Source organism: Leptopilina heterotoma, unplaced genomic scaffold (assembly GCF_015476425.1).
Source record: "Leptopilina heterotoma isolate Lh14 unplaced genomic scaffold, ASM1547642v1 Lhet_232, whole genome shotgun sequence".
NCBI lineage: Eukaryota > Metazoa > Arthropoda > Insecta > Hymenoptera > Figitidae > Leptopilina > Leptopilina heterotoma.
In genome coordinates this window covers 378,427-401,309 of record NW_025110949.1, presented here as the reverse complement: position 1 = coordinate 401,309, position 22,883 = coordinate 378,427, and the positions used below count along the sequence as shown (strand labels likewise).

General features: G+C 26.7%; 2 protein-coding genes across 4 annotated transcripts in view; one reads left to right on the top strand and one right to left on the bottom strand.

Moving 5' to 3' along the window:
- LOC122502490 (band 3 anion transport protein) overlaps window positions 1-19,871 on the bottom strand; it is a 96,411-nt gene extending 76,540 nt beyond the window's left edge. Inside the window, exons 1-2 of one of the 3 annotated variants that reach the window (XM_043612579.1) lie at window positions 19,782-19,859; window positions 19,392-19,450 (exon numbers count right to left, since the gene is read on the bottom strand). The gene's annotated coding sequence lies outside the window, so the exon portion shown is untranslated. The other 2 variants (XM_043612580.1, XM_043612582.1) reach the window with 2 other exon arrangements.
- LOC122502505 lies at window positions 3,490-4,329 on the top strand. Its single transcript, XM_043612605.1, has one exon. It carries the CDS (start codon window positions 3,490-3,492, stop codon window positions 4,327-4,329), a length of 840 nt encoding a protein of 279 aa, XP_043468540.1.
- Window positions 19,872-22,883: the final 3,012 nt, after the last annotated feature.

Genomic DNA, 22,883 nt, shown 5'->3' with positions numbered 1-22,883 from the left:
TATGCTCGCAATAAATTGGACAGCTTTCCTTCAATTTACTAAGAACGTTAAAACAAAAGAATGAAATTTGGGTAGTAATTTCAGAAAAATAAATTTTAATTTTGATAAAATAATAAAGTACTTCGCAAAAATAAAAATTCTTGGTTGTGGATTTTTCTTATGATTAAAGAACTGTTTGTTGAAAGGTCCCTATCACAGGGAATGTATATTCAGGAAGTTAAAATAAAGTAGACAGTTAATTAAACACAATATATTTTATGTTATATATTCCGTGAAATGGAAAAACATGTGTACATTCATAGAGAGGATTCTTGTGCACTCCCCCGAATGGACATTAGGTCTGTTCGCGTCTGTAGTCAGGCAAAGACTAACGTACCTTAGACTTACTTTTCATACCTAAGTTTTGTACCCAAAAGTTTGTTATAAGTTCTTTCCAAATTTCTACTAATACTATTTCTGAAAACATCGTTGCACTTCCAACAAATATAATATAAATTTAAATAAACCGGGTTAAGCAGGTTCGCGAAAAAAAGAATAATTGAAAAGTCAAAGTAAAAAATTGGTACTATGAGAGAAATCACCAATATAAATTTATATGTATTATACGAAATAAACTGGGCATGGATTAAAGAACTTGAAAGTTGCGTAAAGAAATAAGAAATTCAAGATCAACGTTCAGATCTGTGAATCATTGTCACGGGATATTGCGTGTTGATGGTCAGCAAATATAACCAATTAAACTAATTGAAAAGTGAGACAACTGCGTGATATTAAGAACAGCAGAAAACAAATACACACATATTTATTGCCAAATCACCTTGAAGGTTCAGTCTTTAAAAGGTGTATAAAAAAAGTAAAAATATGTATATGGAACAGAATTCTTCAACAGTTTATACACCTCGGATACAACTACATATTTTTCAATATTGTGTATTTTTATTTTTTATAGAAATCTTTTCTTCTTAAATCATACTCCTCTAATCATGTTCTTCTAACATAAATATTATACAGCTATATATGTAACCATAACAGTTAAGCAATTTCAATTTAACATTTTCAATAGCATAGCGTTTTAAGAAAAACATTCAAAATGCAATTAATAATAGGTGCCCCAAGGTGCCCAGCCATCTTTTGAACGACTATAATTCCTAAACGGTTTTATATAACATAATTAATCATATATGCCCTGAAACTGTATCTCCTTAGCTAAAATTTTTATTTTACTACAGAAAAAAGCTGAAATTTTGCTTTAAAAAAAAGTGGTATCTTTAATTTAAAAAGAAATGCAACATTTAGTAACAAAGATAAAATTTGTAATTATAAAAGTTGTTGAAAGTTGATTATATTTTTCATGCACGGAATATCTGATAGAGAGCTAACCGCGCTTTCTTAAAACTTTTGTAGCATAGACAAAGTTTTTAACGAATCGATTTTATATTTCACAGAAAACTTTCTTGTATACTATCAAAGAAATATCTCACTGGAAGTTCTCTAATACTATATAAAGTTGCCCGCAAACTTTTTTGTCACCGTAACTAAGAAATCGTGCATTTACACCGGCCTCTTTTTTTAAAATTATTTAAAAAATTAACCATTTTCAAAAGTTTTTATTGCATCAAACTAATTTAAAGAAAAATTAATGTCTTTAAAATAATTATAAACTTATTAATGTACGTCAAAATTAAAAAAAATGTTTTTATTCATAACGTAAAATTCTCTAGTTCCGTTTATTTGATCCCCATTAATAATTTAATCAATGAACAAATTTACTATAACTAACTACAATTTCGTAAATATAACCAAGGTTTAACAGACATTTCTACCCTTAAAACTTTGTAGACATAAGCAAATAATTACATGCGTTCAACTTATTCTAATCATATATATGTATAGAAGAAGAAGAAGAAGAAGAAGAAGAAGAAGAAGAAGAAGAAGAAGAAGAAGAAGAAGAAGAAGCATAAAGAAACTTATTCTAATAAAGGGAAACTTTCTATTTCTTTGCAAGTACTTTTATATAGCCTATAATATATAGTATATTATGCATGAGATGTGAATAAAGATAGGATTCGATTCTTTATTATTGTGCTATTTTTACCATTTAACTTGCTTCAACAATATTAATACACATGTCATTTATTATCAATATAAACTAAAGTTTCATTAAAAAGTGTAAATCAACATTATTTATTCATGAATTGTTATTAATATTACTGAAGTCAGAAAATTCATTATTTTCTATTTAATGTATTCAGGATTGACACGCTTTTGTTTCAAATTCCCTGACTTTTCCAGGTTTTACAGGTTAAAAGACGGAATTTTTCCAAGTTTTTAAAATTACATTTATATATTTTACAAAATTAAATAATTCCAATAAATTTTTACAAATACATGGAACTTTCATATAATACTGTATTCCGCATTTATTTATCTTTTTTAAATAAATATTTAACTATTATTTTTCCACATGAATTAAAATTCCTCAAAGGATTCAAATTCAAATCTTTTTGAAATTAAACAACTTATAATAATTAAGGATGACCGATTGATAAAATCATTATTTTATATTATAAGAATATTGTAACTGTAACTTATTCAAAATTACTTTCATTACTTTTGTAGCGTTCTCTGCAATATTTTTATATAATTTTCAAATATTTTTAATGAAATAATGAAATAGGAATTTTCTACACTTATTCTACTTTTTCGCAATTCAGGTTTAACGCTTAGGTCTTGTCTGGCCCTTTTCTTTGTGTCTAATGAGTTTTTAACGTTCTAGCTTTGTCATGCCCCTAAGTCCGACTCTCTGTCTCCAACTTTACCTTTGAATTACGAGTTTAGAATGAATCTTTACGTCATATTAGTCTAGACATAGAAATGCATTTTTAATTACTTTTAATAGTTTTTTAATGTACTTTCTTGTATAAGAAGCATCGATCTTCTGTGTACAGTTCAGTTCAATTTTGAGAGCATTTCAACAAGCACCTACGTTAACGAGAAATTCCGCGAGTAAATTCGTATCTTTTATTTCGTGATCGAAACCTTAACATTTCACTATCTTTCATATTTTGTGTATGTAATTTTGTTATTGATTAAATAAATGTTGTTATTAATTTGATAAATTAATTGTGTCACACAATCCTAACAATCCCACAAATTGGTGACCCCGACGTGATCGTGAATTATTTTTCGTGGGACAAAGTGACAATTAACTGACATCAAGGCGACCATCAAGTGCCAACAAAGTGACAACCAAGTGAAAACAAAGTGCCAATTAAGTGACAACAAAGCGACCATCAAGTGACAACAGAGTGACAATTAAGTGATAAAAAGTGACAACAGAGTGACAACAAAGTGACAATCAAGTGATACGAAAATAGTCGACAAAGTGAAAAATTTACTCGTGACACTGAGACTTTGTGACAATTTTTTTTTTTGACATTCTATTTTATTTTTGACATTCATTTTTTTTTTTTTTTTTAATAAGTCAAAATGACAAATGTTACAGTGGGCAACGAAACTATCGAAAGAATAGCAGTTAAAGTGCCAATATTCATGCCTGAGGATCCTGAATTGTGGTTTTTGTTGCTCGAAAGTAGTTTTGATGCAGCTGGAATTACTCAGGATGCAACAAAATTCGGTCACGCGCTCAGTGCTTTAGACCCGCGATATTCCGTGGAAATCCGTGACGTGTTGCTCAAACCGAAAGCTGAGCGGACTTTTGAACTTCTCAAAAAGGAACTCATCAGCCGAATGGGAACTTCACAGGAACAAAACACGCGACGTCTCCTGGAAAACGAACCTCTCGGTGACAGAAAACCAACGCAGTTTTTACGCCATCTTCGCAACCTGGCGGGAAGTAATTTCCCCGATGATGTTTTGCAGACCCTTTGGCTCGGCCGTTTACCAAAACACATGCAGGCCATGCTTGCAGCACACAGGGACCTTCCCTTGGACAAACGAGCTGAGATCGCCGACTCTGTCGCGGAAGCTTACGGAAGCTTGTGCAACGTTGCGGAAACACGTACAGCTGTTTCGGCCGCAACAACAAGTTCCACTACGGGAACATCGTTTGAGGCCCGGTTTGCCAGCCTTGAACAGTCTCTCGCGCTAGTGCTCCAGAAGTTTGCCTCCTTGGAAGTGAACCAAGTGTCGCGAGGACGAGATCGCTCTCACTCAAGATCACAATTTCGATCTCGATCACACTCTCGAAATCGACATCAACGATCCAGTGATATGTGTTGGTATCATTGGAAATTCGGGAAAGACGCTAAAAAATGTGAGAAACCTTGCAAATTCTCTAGTGCGGAAAACGAGTCGGGAAGTCGTTAATGTCGGCCAACGACATCTCTCCCGGTAAATCGCGCCGACTATTTTTAACAGACGAATCTTCAAGGATAAGGTTCCTCGTCGACACAGGTGCTGATCTGTGTGTCTTTCCGCGTGTGCAACTTCCTCAACCTCGTGAGAAATCAACTTACGAACTTTTCGCGGCTAACGGGACACTTATCGCAACTTACGGAACGCAAATTTTAAATTTAAATTTTGGTTTGCGTCGCCAATTTACATGGAGATTTGTCGTCGCCGACGTGGAAAAACCGATCATCGGTGCTGACTTCCTGGCACATTACGGACTCCTGGTGGACCTGCAGAAACAACGGCTTCTCGACCAAGTCACTCATCTTACCTCCCAGGGCGAGGTGATTGAGTGCGAGGTTTCCAGCATCAAGACCATCACTGGGTCATCACGTTTCCACGAGCTTCTGCAGCGGTTCTCGGAAATAACTCGTCCGGAGGGAACAACTCGGACTGTCCAGCACTCAACGAGACATCACATCCTGACAACTCCTGGACCACCTGTGGCGCAAAAGCCACGACGACTTGCTCCCGACAAACTGAAAATTGCCAAGGCTGACTTCGCTACATTGGTCAAGCTGGGGATTGCTCAACCATCGAAGGCTTCCTGGTCATCACCACTGCACATGGTCCCGAAGAAGGGGGACGAGTGGAGGCCGTGTGGCGACTATCGTGCTCTCAACGCGAGGACCTTCCCTGATAGGTATCCGATGAGGCACATCCAGGACTTCTCACATGCTCTACGTGGTAAGACCATATTTTCCACCATAGATCTTGTTCGAGCCTTCAACCAGATCCCGGTCGCCGAGGAGGATATCCCGAAGACAGCCATCACCACACCTTTTGGACTCTTCGAGTTCAAATTCATGACCTTTGGTTTGCGGAATGCTGCGCAGACGTTCCAACGCTTCATGGACGAAGTGCTCCAGGGTTTGGACTTCTGCTACGTATACATCGACGACATCCTGATAGCATCTGCGACACCTGAGCAACATCTGGGACACCTGGAGATCATCTTCGAGAGACTGAAGAAGTACGGAGTGATCGTCAACCCAGCCAAATGCGTATTTGGCCAACCTGAAGTTAAATTCCTTGGGTACTTGGTCTCAGCTGCAGGAACCAAGCCCCTGCCAGACAAGGTTGATGCCATCCGTGCCTACACTCGCCCGGAAACAGTTAAGCAGCTCCGTAAGTTCCTTGGAATGATTAACTTTTATAGACGTTTCCTTCCAAATGCAGCCAAGGTCCAGGCGCCGCTCAACAATCTGCTGCAGGGGAACCTAAAAGGAAAAGCTCCAGTTACCTGGACTCCAGACTCCATCAAGGCGTTTGAAGCTAGCAAAGAGAGTCTCGCTGAGGCAACCTTGCTTGCTCATCCTGATGCTGATGCACCACTGGCCATCTTCTGCGACGCCTCCGACTTCGCTGTAGGAGCCTCCTTACAACAACTGGTCGATGGCAGCTGGCAGCCCTTGAACTTCTTCTCCAAGAAGTTGAGTCCTGCTGAGACGAAGTATGGAGCGTATGACCGTGAGCTCCTGGTGATCTACTTGGCCATCAAACAATTCCGACATATGGTCGAAGGACGATCATTCACCATCTACACTGATCACAAGCCCATCACCTATGCGTTCCAGAAGAAGAATGATCAGTGTTCTCCACGTCAGTTTCGCCATCTGGAATTCATCAGTCAATTCTCAACCGACATCCGTCACATCTCAGGAGAGGACAATGTTGTAGCAGATGCTCTGTCACGCATCTCTACAATTGAAACAATCCTGGACTACGATGCCCTAGCAGCCGCTCAGCGTGACGACATGGAGCTAAAGACAATCCTGGAAGATGCAGAATCTTCCCTACAACTGAAGCTGATCCGGATTCCTGATGCAGATGTCTCGATTTTCTGTGACGTATCCACTAGGTCAGCACGACCCTACATCACAGAAAAATTCCGGAAAGCAGCCTTCAACACCATCCACAACCTCTCTCATCCTGGAGTTAAATCTACGGTCAAGCTCGTAACACAGCGTTACGTATGGCCGTCGATTAAATCTGATTGCAGGAATTGGGCTCGCAGCTGTATCAACTGTCAAAAGTCGAAAGTCTCACGCCATGTCCTATCTCCAATAGGCAACTTCTCACCACCGTCATCACGATTCGAGCATGTCCACCTGGACATCGTCATCATGCCATCATCTGAGGGACATCGTTACTGCCTCACCATGGTTGACCGATTCACTAGGTGGCCTGAAGCAGTACCAATGGAAAATCAGGAAGCTGAAACTGTTGCTCGAGCATTCTACAACACCTGGGTTGCTCGATTTGGAACTCCGCTGAGGATCACCACCGATCAAGGTCGTCAGTTTGAGTCGTACTTATTTAAACAACTAAATCGTTTATTAGGTACAACTCATCTTCGCACGACTGCTTATCATCCATCTGCCAATGGAATGGTAGAACGACTACACCGTCAGCTGAAAGCAGCAATCATGTGCCATCAAACCAACCGATGGACGGAAGTGCTACCAACTGTGCTGCTTGGAATTATAGCAGCTTGGAAGGACGACATCGAAGCAACATCAGCTGACTTAGTGTATGGTCAGTCTCTTCGCCTCCCTGGTGAATTCCTGGGGGACAACAACAGCAGCGACTTCGACAACTCTCTCGTTCCAGCTGATTTTGTTGTGGGTCTTCAACAACAGCTACGGAACATCAAGCCTACTGGAGGATCTCGCCATGGAGTTAGGAGGACTTTTGTCTTCAAGGACCTTGCGACAACTGAGCAAGTCCTGGTAAGACACGATTCTCCTAAGCAACCACTTCAGCAGCCCTACGACGGTCCCTACAAGGTCATCAGAAGGTTCGAGAAAACCTTCCTCGTCAACATCAACGGTCGTGACGTTAATATCTCGATAGACCGTCTGAAACCAGCTTATATTTTGGCTGGTGATCCTGAGGCCAACATCCAATCATCTCCCGATACCAGCAGCCAGGAGGCTGCACCCACGGAGCAGTTACCACCACCAGAACGAGAGGAAGTTTTGGTACCACACTCTACAAGATCTGGAAGACGTGTACGCTTCCCTGACCGCCTGCAAGGTGGTTTCTCATAATCGTTAACCACTAGCAGGGGGGTACTGTAGCGTTCTCTACAATATTTTTATATAATTTTCAAATATTTTTAATGAAATAATGAAATAGGAATTTTCTACACTTATTCTACTTTTTCGCAATTCAGGTTTAACGCTTAGGTCTTGTCTGGCCCTTTTCTTTGTGTCTAATGAGTTTTTAACGTTCTAGCTTTGTCATGCCCCTAAGTCCGACTCTCTGTCTCCAACTTTACCTTTGAATTACGAGTTTAGAATGAATCTTTACGTCATATTAGTCTAGACATAGAAATGCATTTTTAATTACTTTTAATAGTTTTTTAATGTACTTTCTTGTATAAGAAGCATCGATCTTCTGTGTACAGTTCAGTTCAATTTTGAGAGCATTTCAACAAGCACCTACGTTAACGAGAAATTCCGCGAGTAAATTCGTATCTTTTATTTCGTGATCGAAACCTTAACATTTCACTATCTTTCATATTTTGTGTATGTAATTTTGTTATTGATTAAATAAATGTTGTTATTAATTTGATAAATTAATTGTGTCACACAATCCTAACAATCCCACACTTTCATTACTTTCATCACTTATTAATTCAATTATTGTTTTCCAGAATTTTTAACTAAAATTCTTCTTTAAATTAATTATTTTTAATAATTTTTGAAAAATTTCTTTGAAAATTATTAAATCCTTTTGTTTACAATTCAATTTTACGAAATTTCATTGATTATTCAGAAATTCTTTAATCAAATATATATTAGGAAATGAAATCTTCAAATAACTTACAAAGAATTCAATTAAACTTTTTCAAAAAAATTAAATCTACACAATTTTCAGTTAAAAGTATGAAAAATTCAAACATTCAATATCAAAGATTATAATTTCAAACCTTTTCAAAATTTAGTTATTTCTAAAAATTTACGCTTTAATACTTTTTATAAATTTGAATTTTAGTAAAAATGTGTATGCTAATTGGAAGTAGTGACTAAATTTTTGCTTTTGAATTAATAAATTTTACTATTAAATTAGTAGAAACGACTATATTTTTTAGTAGTTTGCTAATTCAAAAGCAAGTCACTAATTCAAATTAGAAAACATTTTTACCAATTCAAATTTATGTTTAATATTCAATTATTATCTAAAATGTTAACGGAAATTCATATTTGAATCAATTATTATTAGAAAATTCTAAGAGAATTCAATTATTTAAATACAATAATAAATAATTTATTGATGAATTAAATGTTTTCTAAAATTGAACTCTCATTTTAAGAATTTTATCAACAAATTTTTAAATAGGTAATTAAAATTCTTTTGACGAATTTCAATAAAATTTTTAAGAATAATTTCATTTTCCGAAAAATTAGATTAAAATTGAATTAAAAACAATTGAATCCCTGTAAAAAATTTAATTGAATTGAGAAAAGTTTTTGAAAATTATTGAAATTTTGACAAGAATTTTATTACAATTTTTGAAAATAATTGAAATTTGGAGAAAAATTTTATTATTTATAAAGATAATTAAAAATTTTACTACAATTTTTTTAAACTTTTGTATCGAATTTCTGAGAAGAATTTTATTACTTTTGAAATTAATTAAATTTCTTTGATGAATTTTATTAAAATTTTTAATAATAATTGCATTTTTCGAGAAATTAGATTAAAAATAAATGAATCTCTGTAAAAAATTTGATGAAATTGAGAAAAGTTTTTGAAAATTATTTAAATTTTGCCAAGAATTTTATTAAAATTTTTGAAAATACCTAATTGAATTTTGAGGAAGAATTTTTTTATTTATAAAGATAATAATTTTGATTTTGTCGAGATTTTTTTGTAAATTTTGAACATAATTGAATATATTGTGATAAGAATTTTATTTATACTTTTGAAAATAATTGAATTTCTGTACAAAAATTTGATTGAATTGTGAAAAGTTTTTAAAAATAACTAATATTTTGCCAAGAATTTTATTAAAATTTCTGAAAATAATTGAATTTTGAGAAAGAATTTTTTTATTTCTAAAAATAATAATTTTGATATTGTCGAGATTTTTTTGTAAATTTTGTACATAATTGAATTTTTGTAAAAAACTTGATTGAATTGAGAAAAGTTTTTGAAAATAATTGAATTTCTGAGAAGAATTTTAATAATATTTCTTTTTAAATAATTGAATTCTTTTGTGGAATTTTATTGAAATAGTATATATTAAAAATAATTTAATTTTGATAAATTTTTGAAATTAATTAAATTTCTGCAAAGAATTTTATTAAAATTATTTTTAAAAAAATTTCATTAAAATTTTTGAAAATAATTTAATTCTTGCAAGAAATTTAATTAAAAATGTATTGACAATAATGCTTAAATTCTAATAAATAAATTATGGGAAGGTGTTTTAAAGTAATTTGAATTTCTTTAGATGAATTTTAATAAAATTTTTAAGAATAATTACATTTTTCGAGAAAATTCATTAAAATTTGTATTGAAAATAATTGAAATTTTGCGATGAATTTTATTATTATGAAAATAAATGAAAACCTAAAAAGTTTTTTTATTATTTATGAAAATAATTGAATCTCTATAAAAAAAATTTGATTATTTATATGAAAATAATTAAATTATTGCGAAGAAATTTATAAAGAAATTGTAAATAATAGAATTATTGTGAAATTTTTATTATTTAATTAATTCATTTAAAATTGAAATTCTACAAAATTGCAAATTAAAACATTTTGAAGTTTATCTATTTATGAAAATTGTAAACGCAACTCTTTTAAAATTGAATTAATTTTGAAATTTAAGAAAAATTAGATTTCAAGAATAAGCAGAATAACTTTAGAAAACAATTATTTTTTACGATTCCGATCAAAATTCCCTGAATTTTCCAGGTTTTTTCAAGGTTTATAAAATATTGAAAAATATCATAAATATATTAACAAAAGTTTTGAGAATGAAACTTTTGAAGAAAAAATATAATTTTAATATAAGCAAAAGGTATTTTAGTATCTGCCAGCATGCATACGGATCGATTTCCATGCTTGATTAACTGATAAATTCTGTTCTCAATTACTGAAAGTGACATATAATATAATACGAAACCGTAATATATCAAGAATAAAATTATTGTTTTTAATTTCTTCCATTTTGATCGATTTAATAAATTAGAAAAAAAAATGTTTTCACCTCAGACAATGAATTTCTCTTCCCAATAAATTAATGTTTCATTGTCTAGTTTATATTATTTATCAGAAACAGTAGTAATAAATTGTGATAGTATCATAAATTATTATAATATATATAACTTTATTGTTTTCTTTATTCGTTCATCACCGCAGTACGTGTTGAAATATAACTATATTATAATTTTACGGCATATCATAATTCTTCGACGCTTATTTTGTTTCATTAATTTTCTCAGGTGCACTATAGCTATTGAAAGAGATTGTTGTCATTTGCAAAATTAGTCTTGAAGATAAACATTTCTAATTGTTTCACATTTAGATAAACTTTTAATTTTAGCATTAGCAAATTAAAATTAGCAAAAATTATCAAAAAAATAATGTAAAAAAAGAATAGAAAAATTCAATTTATTCTGTAAATTTCTTTTGCAAATTTTTGTATGTCACAAAAAATGTATTAATAATTATTTTATGATAATTTTTTTAAGTAAATTTGCCTATTTTTTAAAATTAATTTGAAATTACTAAAATAAGTTTCTTTTGAAAAAATCTAAATTTCCTTTTCGAGAAGCCTATAATCATTTATTAATAATTCAAGCAAACACAAGTCAAAGGCAGCTCTAAGCCTTTGAAGTCAACATTGATAATATATAAAGCTAACAACCTATAAGCCTTCACAATATGCCATGAATACTAATGAACAATTTATTAATTATATAATTACTAATTAGAAAAATTTCCAGATTTACTTAAATGATGATAAAATAATAAAGAAACTCACTTTATACATCAATAATTGCAATGAAAATGTTTATTATTATTAAAATTTTTTTCGAAAAAAAGATATCGTTATATTTGTAACTTTGATAAATATTACTTGTTGCCTTATTTGTGATGACATAGGTGCTGTCACGTAGTTACACGCAAAGTATCGATTCAACTTTGCAGTCTACACCAACACTTATTCGCAGCTACACCCCTTTGTCAGTGTTTAAGATAATAAAGAAACTGGAAAAATTTAAAAAAAAGCTTCTTCCAAAGTTAACCGAAAACTTTTAGGAACTTTTAGGAACGCGAAAGTCAGGAATTTTTATTAAAAGTACAGAAAAAAATTAAATCTTTAGAATTCATAGAAAAAATTTTGAATTTTTGTGTCTTTTTTGTTTGATTCATAAACTATAAAATTACCACGAATTATAATACAAAACATTTAATTTTTCAATTTCTGACAAAAATTTATTTTTAAATAACTAAAATCTTGAACAACTCTCATAAAATAAATATGTAAATTATATTACTTAAATATTTCAAAATTAATTCAATTTTAAAAGAGTTGCGTTTACAATTTTCATAAATAAATGAACTTCAATCGGTTTCAATTTGAAATTTTATAAAATTGCAATGTTGAATGAATTTCATTAGAAATTTTAATGAACAAATCTTCTAAAAGTATAGTTAAATTTGTCAATATATATTATTCATTTTATTAAAAATAATGTATTTATAGAAGAATTTAAGTTAAAAATACAAAATAATGGACTTTTGAAGAAGTTACAAATGATTGCAGAAATTAAATTATTTTCAAAAATAATAATATTCTTATCACAAAATTCAATTATTTTCAAAATTTACAAAAAAATCTCAACAAAATCCCAATTATTATCTTTATAAATAAAAAAATTCTTCCTCTAAATTCAATTATTTTCAAAAATTTTAATAAAATTCTTGTCAAAATTTCAATTATTTTCAAAAATTTTCCTCATTTCAATGATTTTCCAATATCCAGTATTTTAATAAAATTTCCCAAAAGAATCCAATTATTTAAAAACAATATTAATAAAATTGTACGCAAATATTTAATTATTTTCATAAATAATACAAATTTCACAGGAATTCAAACATTTAAAAATTATTTTCATCAATAATAACATTTTTTACAGGGATTCAATTATTTTCATAAATAATAAAACTCATCGCAGGATTTCAATTATTTTTAATACACTTTTAATAAAATTCCTCGAAAAATGTAATTATTCTTAAAAATTTTATTAAAATTTATTAAAGAAATTCAATTATTTTAAAAATCTTTGCTTATATTTTCAATACATTTTTAATTAAATTTCTTCAAAGAATTAAAATAATTATTTTTTAAAATTTTAATGAAATTCTTTGGAACAATATTCAATTTTTTTTCAAAATAATTTTAATAAATTTCTTCGTTGAAATTTTAATAATTTCAAAAATTTCTCAAAATTCAATTATTTTAACTATTTTAATAACTATTATAACTATTTCATTAAATTTTCTCAAAAGAATTCAATTTTTTTAAAAAGGAATTTTAATAAAATTCGTCTCAAGAATTCAATTTTAATACTTTGGAAAATAATTGAATTTCTGCAAACATTTGTAATTGCTTCAATTAGATTTTAAGAATACAACAATTTTCTAGGATTTTGATCAAAATTCCCTGAAAATTTTAAAAATAAATACCTAAATTAAAAATAATGTTTCTTTTTTTTTGTTTTTTGAAAAAATCTTGCAATTTTGAATTATTAAACAGAATACAAAATAATCTTTCATGAATAATAAGAATGAAAAGAAAGATAGCAAACCGAGAGAAAAAATGTTTACACTTCAGTAAATTTGTATGTATAAAAAATATTTTTTTTTTAAATAGTAAATATTTGAATACCTAATATTCCGAGACAGTAGCTATTATTTACTGTTGTTAAACAACTCACTGATTTCAAATAAAATTGAAACTTTAAACGTTTCACAAACGTTTATAATTTACCAAACATTCATTATTCAATATTATCTTTAAAGTTCAATCAAATTTCAATATTTACGTAAGTTCGCCTAATTTCAAAACTGTCATTAATTGAATTATTTACTTGGCACACCTAAAATTTTTTTAATATAAATATATTTATGTTATTATACCTTTATACGATGAATATTGATAATTATCAAAATAATTGAATTTTAGAAAAGAATTTTTTTAAAATTCCTTAGAATAATTGATTTTATGGGAAGAATTTATGCGATTTTGTTGTTTATCCAGCTAATTGAATTCTTTTGCAAAATTACTTAAAAATTTTTGAAAATAATTGATTTTCGGCGACGAATTAAATGTTATTTATGAAAATATTTGAATTATTGCAACGAATTTTATTGTTTTATTGAATATTTAAATGTTTCTTAAAACTGAATTCTTTCCTCAAGTTTTAATAAAATTTTTAATAATAATTGCATTTTTCAATGAATTTATTTAAAATTGAACTAAAAATATTTAAAATTCTGCGATGAAAATAATTGAATTCGTAAATGAAATTTTATTATTTATGAAAATAATTGAATCTTTTCGTAGAATTGTATCAACAAGTTTTTTCTATAATTAAATTTGTTGATAAATTTTATGAAAATAGTAAATATTTAAAAACATTGAATTGCAAAAAACTTTTAAAAATAATTGAAACGTTGCAGAGAATTTTTTTAAATTTTGTGAAAATAATTGAATTTTTGGCGAAAAATTTTGCTGTTTATAAAAATAATTGAATTCTTGACGAGATATTCATTAAAATTTATAAAAATAATTGAATTCGTGCAAAGTATTTTATTGAATTTTGTTTAAGTAATTGAAATTTTGCCAAGAATTTAATTAAAATTTTTTTGAATTCTTGATAATAATTTTGATCTTTATTAAAATAATTGAATTTTGGAGAAGAATTTCATGAAAAATACTTAAAATAATTGATTTAATGGGGAGAATTTTGTTGGTTATCAAGATAATTGAATTCCTTTGCAGAATTACTTAAAAATTATTGAAAATAATTGATTTCCTGCGACGAAAAAAATTGGGAAAATTTAGGGTAAATTTTCAAAATAGGGTACGTTTAGGGGCCAAAATTAAAAAAAGGGGACTTTCAGGGAAATAGGGGACAGACTGTGAAGCCTTTATAACATTATTAAAGAACATTAATAATAATTAAAATAATTAAATAATTAAAAATTGCTTAAACTTTATCTTTACAAATTACTAGTTAGGAATATTATTCTAATAATTAGCGAATGACTTATTATCAAATTGAATAATTAATTAATATTTCAATAATAATAACCACAGCAATTAAAAAAAATAAGCAGAAACGATAAGAACTTGACGCAGTTTTAATTATCTTATCTTAAATCGATTAGCAGTAATTACTAATCTCAACGATTAAACACTTCATTAGATAATAATTTGTTTCGTATAAAATTTCGTCCATACTATCGAGACTTTTTTCAATTCAAAAAAAGTATCTGAATGATAAAAATCATTAACAGGAAGTTCCTTTCAAATAAATTATCACATAATGCATATTTTCTTTGTAGATATGTTATAAAAAATATTTATATGTATATTCAACTTCCGGTTACGCTTTGAATAATTCAAGGAAAATTTTTTTCTTTCTTTTTGCGATAATGAACTTTTTTTCTAGAAATAAAAAAGTTTCTGTCAATGTAAACATTTTTATCTGCAGGTAAAATTATTTCAGATAAAATAAATTCAAAGAATCGAATCACACGCGGTGAACTTGGACTATAAGTTCAACTTCTTGCATATCCAATTTTTTATTTCGAATTCAAATCTTCCTTTTTTTTTATCTAGAGAAAAACGGCTTTTTGCTTTGAAAATGCTACAAAAAATTGAAAAATAAAAAAAATAAAAATCCCCCCAGGGTTACCTCAAAAAGAAAAAAAAAGTAGCTTTTAGTGTCAAAAAATTAAAAATGTATCCACAAAATTTTAATTTTATTTTTCCCTGATTCTAAAAATTCAATTTTTTCTAGTATTAATAAAAATCTCTGACTTTTTACTGACCAATTCTAATTTTCCTGACTTGTCGCAACTCGGAAATAGGTAGAAGCAAACAGTCAAAAAATTAGTAAATTGTAGCTTTTTAGTAGATGAGTGCGCAGCCTCATGTTTGTTAAACTAAAATAGAATATATTTTCGAATTTAAAATTGTATCCAAAGTAAAGTTGTGAGAATATTTTCTGTAATATTTTAAGATAAAATTTATAGACCGAGTTAGACTAAATAAAATAATCCAAATTTAACTTTGCATTTAAATTAAGTATAAACTTTCCTCAACTTATTCGAGAATTATTGCACACATCAAAAATACAATGTGTTAAGGAATTTACAATAAAATTATTTTTTTTAATTTTGATTTGAAAATAAAGCGATTGTCAAAATTCAAAAAACGTAAAATATACGTTTCTGGTTATTCTTTCATGTTCAACAGAGAATAGTTATTTTCTTAAATTATTAATCTTATTATAAATGATCTAACGTTTGGCAGAAAGATTGACAATGCGGAACTAATGCCGTGCCACTTTAAATTTAAATATAGCCCAAATCAAGAGACTGGGAGATTTAAATGAGCGTTGTAGTATATTTTAAAGTGCGTATACTCCAATGTTTTGGTTACTAAAAGAGAGAAGTCAAGATTGTCTCTCCCTGGGAGGTATTTGACTCTCAATACAGTACAGCAGGAGAAACGAGATTCAATCTCTCTCTTTCTCCTTTTTTTTTTCTTTTTTTTTTTTTAAAGAAAAAAATTTCGAAGAGGAGCTCTCATGAATTACGCATTGTACGTCACAAACTGGTTTCAGCCCTTGAAATATTTTCTTCCAAGTTTTCCACACATGTTTGGCCCCAACTGTGCAGCTATTCGACTATTTTACAAATTTGAATCTGTTGCAAGTTTTTTTTTTACATAAATGAAAATTATCTATTTCTGTGTTACACAAAGCAGTATTCTTAGTGCAAACTTAGCACTGGATAATTAATTTTAAAAAAAGGAACAAAAAGTAGCTTTCAAACTACTAAAAAAAAGTAGTGAAAAAGTAGTTATCAAAAAATTAAACTTGACGACAAAAAAAACTCGTTTTTAGACACTTCAGAAAACTGACAAAAATTCCATTCTATTTGTTATTTTCCCGACTTCTTACTAATTTTCTGAATTTTCGTAAAAATATTTACGTTTTTCTTATCCTGCTATTAAAATTGAATTCCTGCAACGAATTTTATTATTTATGAAAGAATTTAAAAATTTATCAAAATAATTTAATTCTTGGGAAGAATTTTATAAAAATGTTTAAATAGTTGATTTCTTTCTACTAATTTTATGCGAATTTTAATTTAAATAATTAAATTCCTGGGAAATTTTCATTATTTATGAAAAGAATAAATTGAATTCTTACGAAGATTTTTACAAAAATTTTTTTAAATAATTGAATTCTGTTTGAAAATTTTATGAAAATAGTAAATATTAAAAATCATTGAATTGCGAATAGTTTTTAAATATAATTAAATTTTACAAAGAATTCTATTAAAATTTTTGATAATAATTGAATGTCTATGTTGTATTTTATTAAATTTTTTTGAAAATAATTGAATTTCTAAAAAGCATTTAATTTTTTATGTAAATAATTGAATTCTTGGGAAGAATTTTATTTAAATCTATAAAAGAATAATTGAATTATTTAAAAAAATGTAATTAAAATTCTATTTAAAATAATAGATTTTTTTCGAAAAATTTTATTAAAATATTTCAAAATAATAGAATTCCTGTAAAAAATTATTATATTTTTGTAAATACTTGAAATCTTTTAAAGAGTTTAAAAAAAATTTTTTTTTAAATAATTGATTTTTTCGTGGAATTGAAATTAAATTCTTAAGAATAATTACATTTTTTGAGCAATTCTTGTCAAATTGTATTAAAAATATTTGAAATCCTGCGATTTTATTATTTATTCAAATAATTGAATTCTTGCGAATGATTTTATTAAAATTTTTTTAAATAATTGAATTTCCCAGAAGAAATTTAATTTTCTGTAAAAATTTTTGTTATTTTTGAAAATAATTAAATTATTTATAAGAATTTTATTAAAATTTTTTAAAAATAATTGACTTTTCTGAGAAGGATTTTATTATTTACAAAAATAATTGAATTTCTGATAAGGATTTTATTATTTATAAAAATAATTGAATTCTTGCAACGAATTTTATTAAAAAATTTTTAAATAATTGAATTTCTGTAAAAATTTTTGTTAATTTTGAAAATAATTCAATTATTTATAAGAATTTTATTAAAATTTTTTTAAAATAATTGAATTTTTGAGAAGGATTTTATTATTTACAAAAATTATTGAATTTCTGAGAACGATTTTATTATTTACAAAAATAATTGAATTTTTGAGAAGGATTTTATTATTTACAAAAATAATTGAATTTCTGAGAAGGATTTTATTATTATATTTATAAAAATAATTGAATTCTTGAAATTAATTTTATTAAAATTTTTAAAAATAATTGAATTTTTGTAAATAATTTTGTTATTTTTGAAAATAATTAATTTCTTCATAAGAATTTTATTATTTATAAAAATAATTGAATTCTTGCGAAAAATTTTATTAAAATATTTGAAAAGAATTGAATTTCTGTGAAAATTTTTGTTATTTCTGAAAATAATTGAATTCTTCATAAGAATCTTATCAACAAATTTTTTAAAAAATTGAATTTCCATGAAAAATATTATTATTGAAAATAATTGAAAAAAAAATTTATCAAGGAGAGAAAATCAAGGTGTAGAACAATAGGCAAAATGTGATTAGTTTACAATGATGACTTTTTAATTAAAAACTTCCTTCACTTTTGTCTATTGCTGAGAAAAAAACGTTTTTTGCAAAAACAATAATTTTTACTGCAAATCTCTTTTTAAATGGAAGTGCAACAGCGAAAATTAACTTGAATTAATTATTGTAGAATAATGAGAGCCAAGTTAAGTGCCATATAAATTCATATCACTGGCTTCACGATAAGAATTGTTAAAACACATGGACGGTTCCCATCAGTTAAAAGTTTTAAAATAGAATTCACTTTGAAACGACTCACTTCCTTTAAAAACTGAAAACCTTTCAGCCTTATTGATATAAAAATAGCAACAATTTTGTCGATAATGTAGTCCATAAGCTTCAAATTCTCCAAAAAAAATTCCCTTATTCAACAAAATGCAAACAAAAAAAAATTCATTATTATTTAATTGAAAAGTTGAACGTATTTTTATCTCGCAATTATTCTCAATAAAACTATAACAATAATATAATAATAAACTAATAACAATAGTAATGATAATGATAATAATAATAGTAATAAAAATAATAAAAATAGACAATTATTTATTTATTTTCCTATCTCTCTTTAAAAAAAATTAACGAATAAAATACGAACGATAAGTGATCGATATTCCTTGACAATGTTTTTGTTGAATAAAATGCATAATCGTTATAAAATATTGAACTTGAAATTTTATTTGTTAATGATTTTCTCCTCACAATAATAAATAAGATACTAAAATACGTTCTCATGGAATAAAATTATAGAATCAGAAATTTATGGAAAAAACTGTTAGAGCTTTTGTAAATAAATTCTTAATTTTTATTACAAAAAATAAAATATTAAAATTACGCAAAATTTTTTAGATTTTAACTTCCAGTGTTAGAATTTTAGTGAAAAAACAACTTCACCGAAAACAATTTTTGCAGAAAATGTGTCAATAATTGCGATTAATGAAAATAAGACGTTATTTAATAATTTCTCACTTATTTTTCAGGTATTTTAGACGAAAAAAGAAATAATTAGAAAATCAGATATAGAGAACGGTTTGTTTACAATTAGAAATGTCAAATACACGTGAATACTTACTTGTGACTAAAGTTCCGGGAAACTTTTTTAAAGTTGAAAGCAAAACGTTTTTATTTCGTCTGAAAGGAATAGGCGTCAGTATAATATTGATGTGTCAACAATAATTTCTCCAAAGCCAACGATAAATGTGTTCGAAGGAATGGACGAACATTTTTTGCTATATATATATATGTAAATATTCTAAACGGTAAACACTGAACCGGAGAGTATACACACACACACACTGCGAGAATATTTTGACTTTGAATGCTTATAGGTTATGAAAATTTTCCAACTGTAAAGCCGTAAAGCGAAATCAGTCCCTCATGCCTCGATAGACGGCTAAAGACTGGGTTTACACTTTGCTTTTACTGGACAGAACAGAATGCCGACAATATGTATTGTACTCACTCTACATACACAACTACCGGCTTGGCTTGGCGACTTTCGAGTCTCTTCGAGTTTGACTTGGATTTTGACTTGACTCGACTCTTCCTTGTTTTTACACCTTCACAACTTTGGGAGTTAAATTTACAGGTTAGCCAATATTGTCCTGTTATTATAAACTTTTAATTGATAATTAAAGAACACAATTTTTTTGTACTCTTTTATTTAAATTTGCTTAACAAAATCTTAGATCAAAATGACATTAAATTGCAATGATTGAAATAAATTAAAAGTTCGGATTTTATTAGACTATTTTTATTATTATTTCTAAAAAAAAGTGGCACACCTGGTGATCACGTGGTTCCACGGATTTGAATTTTCGAATTATTTATAAATCTTCTTTTGTGATTGCGTAAAAAATATTTTTTTTATTCCTTTTTTTGTCTGCAATTTAGAGAGACAGTAAAATAAAGATGACATTGAAATATTAGATAATAATAAATAAACATCAGTGACTGAGGGAAAAATAGAAAATTTTCATAACCTAGAAACTAGTGCTCATTAATTTTAATAATAGTGATAATAACCGTCATAACGTTTGGCAATCAATTTTGAATGCAAAACAAATAATAATAATCAATGTTATGCTCGCCCTTTAAATAGATGCAAATATTTTTCATTGAAAGTTGAATTAAAAATTTTTTTGGAATTTTTAAATTTATTTTTAAAATTATATATTTTTTATAATTTAATTTATTTCTTTTGTATTTATTTAAATGAAAAAAAAATTAAATTTGAAACTCGTTTTGTTGGAATTTTTTTATTTGAAAATTCATTTGTTTATTTTTCTAACTAATTTCAAGTCATTATTTTATCATAGTTTTTAATTATATATTTCTTATTTTTTATTTGAAAAAATTATGATTTGAAATTCGTTAGAAAAACAAACAAATGAATTTTCAAATAAAAAAACTCAATAACAATGGTATTTCTTTTAGCTTTTTTAACATAAAAACAATGTTTTAAAAAAAATGCTTCAAAAATAGTAAAAATCAATTTTTTTATTAAGTAATTTTTTTGTAGATACAAAAAAATATTTTCTACAACATTACGGATGGATTTTAAAATCTATCAATTTTGAACAAAAATAAAAATTCAAAAAGGATTAGAATATTTTCTGACCATTTATTTTCTCTCAAAAAATTACTATAAAAATAATTTTATTCAAGATTTAAATTATTTTCTTGATATAGTTAAAAATGTTTCCGAAGGATATTTTTCTCCAAAATTCAATTATTATCTTTAATAAAATTTTTATTCCATTTCTCGAGAAATTGGATTAAAATTGAATTAAAAATAATTGAAAAATTCTGCAATGAGTTTCATTATTTTATAGAAAATACATAATTGAATTTCTACTAAGAATTTTTTTAATTTTGAAAATAATTGAATTTTGTAATAAATTTTTTTTATTTTCGGAAATAATTGAATTTCTTAAAGGAATTTTTAAATTTATGAAAATAATTAAATCCCTGTAAAAAATGTGATTATTTATGAAAATGATTGAATTATTGCGAAGAAATATTACAAAAAAAATTTATAAATAATTGGATTCCTGTGAAATTTTTATTATTTATGAAAATAATTAAATGTTTGCGTAGAATTTTATTAAAATTTTTTTTAAATAATTGAATTCTTTTGGAAAATTTTATTAAAATAGTAGAATATTTGAAAATAATTGAAATTTTTCCATGATTTTTTTTTTTAATGTCTGCAAATAATTATCAGAGAAGAATTTTATTATTTATAAAAATAATTGAAATTTTAACAAGAATTTAAAAAAATTTTAACATAAATAAATTTTTGTGAAGAATTTTATTACTTTTCATCAAAATAGTTCAATTCTTGAGACGAATTTTATTAAGATTTTTAAAAATAATTCAATTCTTGAGTACTTGTGAAAATAATTGAATTTTGTCGAAGAGTTTTGCTATTCATTTATAAAAATAATTGAAATGTTGACAATTTTTTTTTTAGAATATTTGATCTTGTGATGAATATTGTTATTTATGAAAATAATTGACTTCCTCCGAATAATTTTATTATTTATGAAAATAATTAAATTCCTTGAAAAAAATTTTTAAATTTATGAAAATAATTGAATTACTGCGAAGAACTTAATGTAAAATTATAAAACATTTTTTGTTTTCGAAAAAATTTATACAAATTCCATTTTAAATAATTGAATTTCTGTGGAATTTTTTTTTGTTGGAAAAGAATTGAATATTCGTGTAAAAATTTAATAAAAAATTTTGTTTACCTATTGAATTCTTTTGGGAAATTTTATTAAATTAGTAGAATATTTGAAAATCATTGAATTAAGAAAGTTTTTTGATAATAATTAAAATTTTCCCATGATTTTTTTTTTATTAAAATTTCTGCAAATAATTGAATATCAGAGAAGAATTTTATTGTTTATAAAGATAATTGAAATTTTAACGAGAATTTTTAAAATTTTTTAACATAAATAAATTTTTCTGAAGAATTTTATTCTTTTTTTGAAAATAATTCAATTTTTGAGAAGAATTTTATTAAAATTTATTTTTACTTGTGAAGATAATTCAATTTTTGAGACGAATTTTAAAAAAAAATTTTGAAAATAAATCATTTCTTGAATACTTGTGAAAATAATTGAATTTTGTCGAAAAATTTCGCTATTCATTTATAAAGATAATTGAAATGTTGACAATTTTTTTTAGATTTTTTGAAAATAATTGAATTTCTACGAAGAATGTTATTACTTTTAAAAATAATTCAACTCTTGAGTACTTGTGAAAATAATTGAATTTCTACGAAGAATTTTTTTTTTAAACTTTTTGAAAATAATTGAATTACTGGAAAGAATTTTGATATTTATTAAGATAGTTGAGTTCTTTCAAAGAATTTCGTTAAAATTTAAAAAATTGAAACTAATTTCAAAAGAATTGAAATTAGAATTTAAAAAAAAAATATTTTATTATATGATTTATCAGTGATAACTTTATGTCAATTCTTCAATAGTATTAAGTTAATTAAAATAAATAATTGTCGCAGAAATAGAAAAAATTGAAAGTTTTCTAGAATTCA

Coding starts and splice junctions, on each gene's coding strand:
- LOC122502505 (XM_043612605.1), top strand. CDS start 3,490: ATGACAAATGTTACAGTGGGCAACGAAACTATCGAAAGAATAGCAGTT.